A 12178-nucleotide genomic window follows, 5' to 3' on the forward strand; every position below is an offset into this window, starting at 1 on the left:
CGAATTCAGAGAATCCAGAGTTTAGTGTTCCAACTGTCTTGTCTTCTTTCACTCGCGTGCTTGCCAACCAATCAGGATTTAGAATAGTTCTCTCTACCCCAATCGAACTCACGCGTATTAGACTCAAGGTTAAGCCACTCAGCCTAACGCGTCAAGGTCATAATTTAGACTACACAGACCAAGGTCAAGCCATAACAAGTATCACGGGGTAAAAGCGATCCAAGGTCATAACAACTGGCGACGGAGAATTTTTTTTCTTTCCTATATTGATTGATCCAGTACAAAATGCCTGTTTCATTGGATGACCTTAAAACTATTCTTCAAATGCAGCAAGCACAAAATGAGGCAAATCAGACGAAGCTTTTGGATGCATTCGCACGAATGTTCTCATTACAGTCGTCCTCAGCTTGTCAATCAGATAAGCATGAAAGCATCATAAATTCTATTTCTGAATTCCAGTATGATCCTGAAGCTAATGTCATTTTCAGTTCGTGGTTTCACCGCTGTGAAGATATTTTCCGCGTTGAATGCTCGCATCTTGATGACGCAGCAAAAGTCCGCTTACTCTTAAGACGACTGGGAACACAGGAATATAATAAATATGTGAATTTTATCTTGCCGCAAAATCCACGAGATGTATCATTCAAAGATACAGTCCAGATTTTATCTGATATTTTCGATGAACAGTCCTCATTATTTAATACTCGCTATAAATGCTTCCAAATAACGAAATCTCCAGAGGACGATTATCTCACGTATGCCGGGAAGGTAAATCGACAGTGCGAACGCTTCAAAATAAACGAAATCACAGCGGACCAATTTAAATGCTTGATTTTCATATGTGGTCTAAAGAATGAAGAAGATGCAGATGTCCGTACCAGAATGTTGGTACGCATTGAACAAGAACCAAATATGACATTACAAATGGTCACAACCGAATGTCAGCGGTTACTTAATCTCAAGCATGACACTGCGATGGTGCAACAGAAGGGTAAACCTTCCGGTTCTGGTTCAATTAATGCGCTCCGATCCATAAAATCATCGAAACAAAACTGTACAAGCATGAAAAAACCTGCCAACCCCCCATCACCATGCTGGTTCTGCGGAGCATGGCATTTTGCAAAATTCTGTCCGTTTAAGAATCATAAATGCCGCAAATGTCATCGCATTGGCCACAAAGAAGGTCATTGTTCGTTAAATAAACGCAAGACTAAACATCGTAGTGAAAATTCAAAGCAACAATCAAATAGTCAGATTAAAACCACGTTTGCAACCTTTAAAGTTGGATTTAAAAATAGGCGGAAATTTGTAAATTTATTAGTAAATGGAAAACTTATACGACTTCAGTTAGACACTGCTTCTGATGTCACGTTGATTTCAAAGAACACATGGCACAAGTTAGGATGCCCATCCATCCGACCGACAGAACATGTCGCCCGAAATGCGTCAGGAGACATAGTAAAGTTGACAGGAGAGGTCCTATGCAATGTTCAACTTATGGGAAGTAAATTTACAGATGTTTGTTATCTAACAAATCGACACGATTTAGATCTATTGGGATTAGATTGGATTGCACATGTTGATACTTTGAATAAATTATTAGATGAGGTATGTTCTCAAAATGTTTCCTATGATTCTATCCAAATCCCTAATGATATTTCTAAATCAAATGTCTCCGACGAATCATCCTCTCTGGATATTAACGAATTAAATGCTTCTGATGAAACATGTTCTTATGATCTTTCTGAATCAAACAATTCAAATGTTATGTGTTCTCACCATGTCAAATCAAATACCGCCGATTCATTGCCTTCTCATAAAATTTCCAAATCGAATACTTCAGACAAAGTATGCGCTAGTGAAACTTCGGAATCTCATGTACTTCTTTCTAATGTTATGTCTACATCAAAGTCTTCTGCTTCCTCTCAATTGTCGTCCGTATCTTACATAAACCATCTTCGACAAATTCTTCCAGTGACAGCTGCTCGAATCGCTGAACACACTCGCCGCGATCCTATCTTAAGACGATTATCTACATTTATCCAGCGTGGTTGGCCCCCACGTATAACATCTCATGAACTGAAACAGTATTATCAACGACGCCAATCTTTATCCATCGTCAATGACTGTATAATGGTTGCTGATCGCGTAGTGGTTCCGTATAACTTACGCTCACTCGTCCTGAAACAACTGCATACAGCCCATCCAGGTACTGGAAGAATGAAAGCTATTGCTCGAAGTTATGTATATTGGCCTAATATCGATGAACACATCGAAGATTTCGTGCGTGCGTGCAGAAAATGTGCTGAGGTTTCTAAGTGTCCACGAAAAGCTGAACTACATTCCTGGCCATCTCCAGAAGAACCTTGGTCGCGTATACATGTTGATTTTGCTGGCCCATTCCAGGGTACGTACTTCCTCGTTTGTGTTGATGCTTATTCAAAATGGCCGGAGATTTTTCCTATAAATCAAATCACTTCGCAACAGACTATCATGAAGCTACGGCAGTTATTCTCCCGTTTTGGAGTTCCAGATGTTCTCGTGACAGATAACGGCACTCAGTTTATTTCTTCCATCTTCTCAGATTTCTGCAAGAGGTTTGGAGTCAAACATGTCCGTTCACCTCCGTACCATCCACAATCGAATGGTCAGGCCGAAAGGTTTGTAGATACCTTCAAAAGAGCGCTACTGAAGGCAAAAGGGGAGGGAAAGATAGAGGAGATTCTTGATGACTTTCTCTTGGTCTACAGAACAACTCCAAACCCATCAACACCAAATCAAATGTCCCCAGCAGAAATTATGTTTGGTAGAAAAGTAAGAACTGCCCTCGATGCCATGAAACCACAGCAAAGAGACATCGGAAAAAGAAACAGAAAGATGGAAAACCAATTTGATCGCCATCATGGGGCGAAACGCAGAATTTTCCAGAAAAATCAAAAAGTATACGTCCGCGATTTCCGATATTCACCTCCACAATGGACCAGTGGACGCATACTTAAGAGACAAGGGAACGTAATGTATGTGGTGGAAGTTGAAGGACAGAAGTGGACACGCCATGTCAACCACATACTGGAAAATGCTGGCACTTCACAGAAAACCGAGAAATTAGACTCAATGTGGAGAATCATTCTGGACAGTTTTGACATAAAATGCTCAGCGACTCAGAAGACCACGCAACCTGAACAAAGTCCTATTAGGAAAGCATCACGGAAACGCAGAAGACCAGATATTCTACAGGTAGACCCAAAGAGGAGAACATACGTTTCCGAAGGAAGATATCAATGATGATATCTCAGCACTTACCTGTATATAGTAACTAACCGTTTTTTTTTTCTTTTTTTTTTAAAGGGGGAAGGTGTTATGAACGGGGAATTAAGAAGCCCAGACAATTACGAAAGCTATTTTCTTGGGACGTTATTGCATTTCATTCAAAACCTGTAAAACACTTATATTTATTTTTGTCCCTATCTTATTCTACATAACACGAGCTTTCGTTCTATGTATCATTCACTAGCATACCCTTTTTTGTTCCAAAAATATTGTAATTTAAACATTATATTTTGCACTATAATTTCTACCCTAATTCCCTGTTCGGGCATAACTGTATTTTTCCAAATTATCCTACGTCGTGGTCAAGATATGCACTTATTTATTCATGTACATTTTTGTAGTAATCCGAATTCAGAGAATCCAGAGTTTAGTGTTCCAACTGTCTTGTCTTCTTTCACTCGCGTGCTTGCCAACCAATCAGGATTTAGAATAGTTCTCTCTACCCCAATCGAACTCACGCGTATTAGACTCAAGGTTAAGCCACTCAGCCTAACGCGTCAAGGTCATAATTTAGACTACACAGACCAAGGTCAAGCCATAACAAGTATCACGGGGTAAAAGCGATCCAAGGTCATAACAAAAACATAGATGGAAACATGGCAGAAAACTGAATAAATGTTATTACTACTACTACTACTACTGTAATGAACGAGAACACAGGTAGGAGACAAGCGATTATATTTAAATGTATAATTACAGAGTCTCTTGGTAAAATATGAAAACCAAACACTCAATATTTCATTTGCGAATTTCTATCATTTATCGTTTACACTATATGATTCTTCCAAGTCACAATTCATTTCTATTTCCGTTTTTTTCTTCAAGTCAACTCACGTAGCCTTCTGCTGCCATGCATTTCTCTTCTGATTGGTGTTACATACTACTTATGTAGACAGACGTAAGTAGCATATACCACACTAATACTACCACTAATATTGTGAACGAAAACCCAAGTCAGGGTAAAATAGTATATTGTTTTATGCAAAATCAAACGGTATCTTTGTAAAATATGAAAACTATGCATTAAATACAGCATTTGCATATCCTCCTCCAGTTGTCCTTTACATACTTCATCATTCTACCCATCCTATTGTTATTCGGATTGCTCTTCGTTCTCCTTCCTCTTCTCCTTATTTCACTTTAATACGGGTAAGGATCCTACTCTCAATTCCAGCTACGTACTACTTGTGTCTATCCGCATAAGTAGTGCACAATACACTAATACTGGTAGGATGACACTCTACTCATGCACAAAATGTCAACACTGAAGAATCTTGAACAATTGACGAAGTACCAAAAATGTGTTTATAGCGTTTAATCTCACTCTTTCTACTTAAATGTATTCCATTTTATGAAATCTATTAGTATTTATTTATATTTTTCTTTTACATTTTTGTATAAACAATTCAGGTTCAGCAATCGAATTGTCACTATCATCTTTTAGACAAAGCACCAAATACACCAGTTCATCATCGTACAGAAGATGGAGTTGTTTACTTAACACCGAATTGGGCTAAAAATAATACAAATCAAACACGTGAGCGTACACTATTAAGTGCACATATTGAAGCGGCAACAAATTTAACATATCAACAAACAAAATATGATGAACCTGGTCAGTTATATTATTTGTTTTTCCGAGTATCATGTTATGAAAATGATACTAAACTATTATCATCATCATCGTCATCATCAACAGTGGACTCTTTATCAACGACTATATCATCAGGACATAAATCAACAGCTCCATCATCATCTGTAACTTCATCAACAATCAATAATGAATATAATATTGGTAATCAAACATGGTTTAATAATACATCATGGGATATGAACAATTATAATCAATCATATAAGAAATATAAATTAATATTTCAACATTCATTTTATGTTTACATTTCAATATCAAAATATCCATTCTAGGTAAATGTTCTCATTACATTATCAAATCTATGCATGATAATATAAAAATAATGAAACAATGTCAATTTTATAAGAATTTGACGACTAACATTCTTCTTCTCTTTCTTCTTCTTCTTCTTCTTCTTCTTCATTGTTTCTCTCTGCGTGTGTGTGTGTGCTTCTGTCTATTTGTTACCCAAATTTCAAAAATAAAAAAAAGAAAGATCATACATCTTTGCTTTTCTAGTCACTACTTTACTACACTTACTATGATTTCGAATGAACGTGACAATTCAATGTGTTCAAGTGATCATCTTACTAGTGAATTGGTTTCTATGTTGTTTTGTTTAAATGTAGTTCAGTTTTGTGTTGTTGTTGTTTTTTATGAAAAAAAATCTTCCCCTTTTCATTATGTAACCTGAACTTAACCATATGAATATGTAACCTTTTGAAAGAAAATGGACACGATAAAAATATTAAAAAATAGGGAAATCATTTATCATAATTCATAATGGAAATATATAAGCTCGTATTTTTTCTTTCTTTTTTTCTTCTTTTTTCTTTTTCTTCTGCTTCTTCAAAGAATGCAAATTTTTCAGTGTGTTGTTATAGGCAACAAAAAAAAAGAAAAACTAAAATCAATTTTATAATTAATTTAATAACCGGTTTAATGAAATTGTTCTGTATGTGTTTAGGTGAGAATGAAGACATTGTATCTTGTATGTTGTCAGTATTATTATAATATATATATGCTATATTATTATAAAAAATAAAATCAGCTATTTATTACAAGTAAAGATGGATAGTGGTTAGTAGTGGGATCCAGGACATATGTTTTGTCTTATTTGCGACTCTTCGGCTGGATGTACCTGCATCTCAGTGTTAACGTTCACCCTGCGACTCAAACTCAGTACTGTACGCTTCAAATGCCATCGCGTTATTCACTTAGTTACTGAATCCCGATAGCCAGTAGCTTGTGAAATTGGGTTGAAGTCTAAATTCACTTGGTATTGTTTACTTAAAACTTTCTATTGATGCTTAGGACAGTAATTGATCAGTCTTCTATTGACATATGTGCATACTGTAAGTATTGCCTCGATATTACCTAAAACACATGTCTCACATCATCAAAATAATTTCTTCTGGTCAAAACCTACTACCCACTCGAACTGTCCAATTCATTGATGAATTAGATTCTACAGTTGAGTTCGACAAACACACCATTCATCATCATCAACATCATCATCAGTACTAAAAATTTCAATCACCAGTTATAATCAAAACAAACTCACTCCACCATCAACATTCGACTTGTATTAATTCACTTCAAAAATTAGTCGGGCTCACCAACATCATTTTCACTCCACCACATCTCCAGTCTCCGTTTCATCCACACACACACACACACTCAATATATCACTTCCTGACTATTCTCATTCTATGTGAGATGTTGATTTCCTCCAAACAATACACACAGTTTCTGTATTGTGGTACAGTTGTGTTGTCATATTGTGGCTGAATTCACTTCCGACATAACAGAAATCTTTGTCGTTCTCACATAAATCACATCGATATGAAGTCTGATAGAATTGAGTAACTTTATCGATGTAACATCATTCAGTTGTTTACATGAGGTGTACTTGTACTTTACATGTTTATCGGTCTGATTGTAATTGTATGTCAATAGATTATGAATTCTCCTTTGTCTATCTATGATAAATCTTATTCTGATAAATATACATACAAGCGTGTGTAGGGGGGTAACCAATTTTATTTGAGTATAAAATTATAAAATATCTTGATAAAATCTGAGAACACAACAGTAAATGCTTGATTTTCAAAACAGTCATCAATTGTCTCAGACTTCGTTGTCTCTTCGTTTCCATACTAAACATCATATGTTCTCGTTGTTTTCTCTTTGATTTTCTAAAGTTTCTACCATCAGGCATTTCACTTTAGTTTGATGATACGTACTACTTATATCTTATAATATATATTATTATGATATTATATCTTATTATATCATATGAAGTCGACATCAGTAGCATACACCATATTATATGTAATCATAGAAGATATAATATTAAAATAAACTAAATATTTATAGATTCGTGAAATAAATTATACCAGTATAAGGATTGTGGAGATTATTAAGTTTTGATTGAGATCATGAACCGATTGATGTCAAACCACTATCAGAAACCTGGAAACACTGGACGACCGTTTCATCCTATTGTACCACTCCTCAGCAGTGCGCATCCACAATCCCACTCACGGGATTCGAACCCATGACGTCAGTCTTGCGCGTTAACGCCTAATCTACTGGATTACAGGTAATTAACATGTGCTCACTATCGACTAGCTTCGTGAGAGAATTCTCGGAGTTCTAGTGAGAAGCCGTGACCGGTGGGGCTAATCCATTTCGTGGAATGGTTGATGTTAGACACTAACACCACTGGTTGCCCGCTCAGTGGTCTAGTAGCTTAGGCGTTCGCGCGCGAGACTGAAGGCCTTGGGTCCGAATCCCGTAAGTGAGATCGTGGATGCGCACTGATGAGTATTCTCACAATAGGGCGAAACGGCCACTCAGTGTTCCCAGGTTTTCAATGGTGTTCTAACATCAACCGGTTCATGATCTCAATCAAAAAATAAATTGTATTTAGAAAACGATGTGGAGCAAATGAATATTTCTTTTCAGTAAGCCTTTCATCTTGATTCTTCATTGTTCAGTATATAATTTAAAGTGAAATTGAAATTAATACAATTTAAGTGATACTATAAATTCACTTGGTATTGTTTACTTGAATATTTCAATTGAGATTTAAGACTGCGATTGATCAGTCTGTTACTGGCATATGTGCATACTGTGTGTATTGCCTCAATATTGCCTTAATTCAGAAGCATTACAGGCTAAGATGGATAGTGGCTGGCAGTGGAGTCCAGGACGCGTTCTTCTGATCGAAATCATCAGCACAAACTTTAGATCAACTCCAACAAACTCCTTATATTAATCCATCCCAATTAATTGAACCGTTTAAACTGATCATATATATATAGTCTTCATAGGATCATTTAAAATAACCAATCAAAAAATTATGTGTGTTCGTGTGTGTGTATATTACATTTTCAGGATTAGATTGCAAAAAAAGAGAAAAGAAAAGAAAACAGCTTTTCAAATGCTAATTAGACTCATTAAAGGTTAAACTAAATTACTCTTATCAGAATGGGTTTTGTGGAGATCTTTAGAAATTTCACTGGTTGAAATCACGAGTCAATTGAAGCTAAACCACCATAGAAAACCTGGAAGCACTGAACGGCCGTTTCGTCCTAGTATGGGACTCCTCAGCAGTGTGCATCTACGACATTAACACCATTGGATGCCGGCCGGCTCAGGGGTTTAGTTGGTTAAGCGCCTGGCGCAAGACTCATAGGTCCTGGGTTCGGATCTCGCGGGGTGCAGGATCTTGGATGCGCAATGCTGAAGAGTCCCGTACTAGGACGAAACGGCCGTCCAATGCTTCCAGGTTTTCCATGGCTGTCTAGCTTCAATTGACTCAGGATTTCAACCAGTAAATTACTCTTCTTATGGCCGAAAGCCGCTAATCAGAAGCAGCGAACTACCGATCGGACCAGGGACGCGTAAAACACGTGCGAGCAGCCTAGAGTCCTGATTGGTCCTACTTTCCACCTAGCCCAGCCAGTTAAGTGAAGAACACCAGTCTCAGCTTCTGCAATATGAATCATTTATTTCAAACATACTCTGTTTATATACCAATCAAACAGACCACAACGTAGCATAAAATAGAAAATAACATTTGTACAAGACTTAGCCAAATGAGGCTGTGAATGTGGGAGGTGGTGATTAATAGATAGAGAATAATTCAAGAATGGAAAATCGTATAATAACAGTTCATAGGTTAAAATAAAGCTTTTAATAAGAGAGAGATGAATATGAGTAGTTTAGTTACTTATCAACTATACGATAAAAATACACGCACACTATTGGTCCTTAAATAGATCCCAAAAATGTTACCACTCATTATTCTTATCGGGACACAACAACTCTATAAAAGCCAATGAAAATTCTTATAATTCTTAAAAGAAACCAGAAACCAACCTCAAACATCAGCTAATCTATTCTTCGTTAAAAATGTCTATTGTCTATTTACTATTATTCATTATAATATTGTTTATTATTCCAAATCTCAATTGTATTACTACGGAATATTCATTACCATTAAATAAATATGATGAATATCATATTCAATGGTCTGTAAATTATGATAATAATGAAGTGAAATGGTTACAATTTAATGTTTGTTATAATCTGAATACTCATAATCATAGAGAATGGGAACATTTGAAATTTTTCGGTATTGGATTTGGTAAAACAGATGAATTAGTCAATTTAGATATGTATCTTTTATATTTTCCATTATATATGAATGAAACAACAAGTAGTCGTAAAGATAGTTATTTATATATGGTAAGCGTTGTCTTTTTTCAATGTAATGTAATCGGATCTTATTTTCATGCAGTTTATATGTATAATGGGTATTCGACGTTAAGTGTTCGAGTCCTGAGTATAGGATTATGAATGTGTATGTAGTTTTGAGGAGAACCATACTAGGAAGAAATGATGGTCCTATGTATCTAAGTTTTCAATGATGATTTAGCTCAGATCGACTCATGAATTCATTTGTGAAAATTATATTAGACATATTAGTAATATTTTTAAACTTGTACTAAATGTAAAGCCAGATCACTATGGAAAACGTGGAAGCACTAGAAGATCGTTTGTTATAATTTGAACTATAATAATAATAATAATAAGAAGAAGAGAGAATGGAAACATTTGGAATTCTCCGGTATTAGATTTGGTCCGGTCGATAATTTATTGTTCTCTAATCGGTGGTATCATTATGTTTTACATCGATAGGGGCACAACGAAAACAACATTGCAAGCACAATTCGATTTAAAATTCGATCACTTTATTCTTTCAAAACCTCAAATTGTTTTTGTCTACCTTCATTGTTTTAATAAAACGGAATGACTAAAATAATCCAAACTATAATCTAAGATCCTATTTATTCATTGAATTTTACAAAAAGGTAACATATATCTATATAGATCTTTTCAATGTAATACAATTCGGGCACAATATTGAATCATGTGAAACATACTGTCACTATGAATGACAATAACCTTTGAATGTAATTAGACAACACTACAGTGTTAATAACTATCTCTCTACTAGACTAAGATGATACAGTTGTCCAGTGCTTTCAGTTTTTCAACTTTATCCCTAGTTTTGATTATGAGATGGTGGAGAAGATTTGTAGCTCAGGTGGATGATTTTGATGAAGTATTGTTCTTTGAGCTGGATGGTTTGGTCGTGGTGTACAGAAGAAGCTGTGAAACGCATATGGAGAAATTCGAACACTTCACTTTTATCTTAAGTTTGTGCTGGCGATGTCGTTCAGAAGAACGATGAAAGCTTCACGACCAAACGATCCAGCTCAGAGAACAAAACTCCATCAAAATCTAGTTTCGATTAGTTCATGATACATACTACATACAAATTCTATTTAAAATTCCATCTAATAACTAAACAAATAATTTGTTCAGAATTGTTTCAATCTAATTTATCATTAACTTAAAATGTCATCTTAAAGACGTTTAGAGTAGATTGCCTAGTGATAGATTGAAGCTAAATATATTACATACTTTGAAAGTTTCTTCTCATATAACTTGGTATCTAATAAATCTGTTCAAATCTCATTCCTGTAAAAAAATCGTTTACACCAAGAATAGTTTGATGACAAAGTCTCTGGCTATGACATTATATGATTACAGTTTAATCATACGAGGAGCATCAATTTGCCTATGAGTGTTGTTAAGCATTGGTGATGGGTGCTAGGTACGACGAAACCTCAGTTCAAATTCATTTAATATTTTTTTACTAAGACTATAATTTATGGATGACGTTAAACTGACCTTGAGAGTGTCCACCTACATACTAGGGCTAAATGAGGGTTATAAAACAGTTTGAAGAATAGGGATTATGATTTACAGTTGATGATTAGGCTTAAAAATTAGATTTAGGGTTTTCATTATGAACTGACATCAACTATAATGCCAAGACTCTACTTAGCCAAATGAATGAGTGAATTTCGAGTCAAAATCTAAGACCTGTTATGGTAAATCTGATTGGTTTGTTCATAGATTATAGTTTCGAAATTGTTTTTATATTGTGCATAGAATATAAAGTATGACTGTTGTGGTCTAAACTCTTTTGTTTTTAGAGAAATGAACTGATGTACTGTCAGTTTTTTCAGTGATTCAATTTAATTTATTAATGAAAAGTAATGTAAGGATTACTTACTTATTCATGCTTGTCGGCTTCAATGGAGCATGAGCTGACAATCAGCATTCTCCAAACCCACTCTATCCTAGGCCTTCCTTTGTAATTCTATCTATTTCTTGTTCATTCTTCTCGCGTCTGTCTCCATTTCTTGGCGTAATGTGTTCTTAATGAATAAACGAAATCCTACTGTCCATAATTTTATTTCAAATACAGTAGAACATAAGAACAATTGTATGATAATCATCTGCTTACTAGTGACCTTCTTCAAGAGACATTTCCTGGAATTCTAGTGAGAAGCCGTTACCAGTGGAGTTCAACCAGGTCTGTTGGAGGTATCAACTCAATGAAGACAATGGTGGACGGGGGCACAACTTTGTGAGTTGGTTGAAGTTAGATAGTAACACCGTCGGATGCCGAATGGCTGAGTGGTCTAATGGTTAAGCGCTCGTGCGCGAGACTGATAGATACTGGGCTCGAATATCGCGGGGTGGGGTGGGATCGTAGATGCGCACTGATGAGGAGTCTCATACTAGGACGAAACGGCCGTTCAGTGCTTCCAGGTTTTCCATAGTGGTCTA

At 35.7% G+C, this 12178-nt stretch overlaps 2 protein-coding genes across 2 annotated transcripts in view; both read left to right on the forward strand.

Annotated features, from left to right (window-relative positions):
- MS3_00004447 (uncharacterized protein) overlaps positions 1-6705 on the forward strand; it is a 176635-nt gene extending 169930 nt beyond the window's left edge. Inside the window, exon 69 of the mRNA XM_051212367.1 lies at positions 4741-6705. Coding sequence (XP_051072546.1) covers positions 4741-5253 — 513 coding nt within the window. The 3' untranslated portion in view covers positions 5254-6705. The remainder of the gene's footprint in view (positions 1-4740) is intronic.
- Positions 6706-8778: 2073 nt separating this feature from the next.
- MS3_00004449 (uncharacterized protein) overlaps positions 8779-12178 on the forward strand; it is a 30122-nt gene continuing 26722 nt past the window's right edge. The window contains exon 1 of the mRNA XM_051212369.1: positions 8779-9718. Coding sequence (XP_051072548.1) covers positions 9383-9718 — 336 coding nt within the window. The 5' untranslated portion in view covers positions 8779-9382. The remainder of the gene's footprint in view (positions 9719-12178) is intronic.

The sequence above is a fragment of the Schistosoma haematobium genome, chromosome ZW, assembly GCF_000699445.3.
Source record: "Schistosoma haematobium chromosome ZW, whole genome shotgun sequence".
Taxonomy (NCBI): Eukaryota; Metazoa; Platyhelminthes; class Trematoda; order Strigeidida; family Schistosomatidae; genus Schistosoma; species Schistosoma haematobium.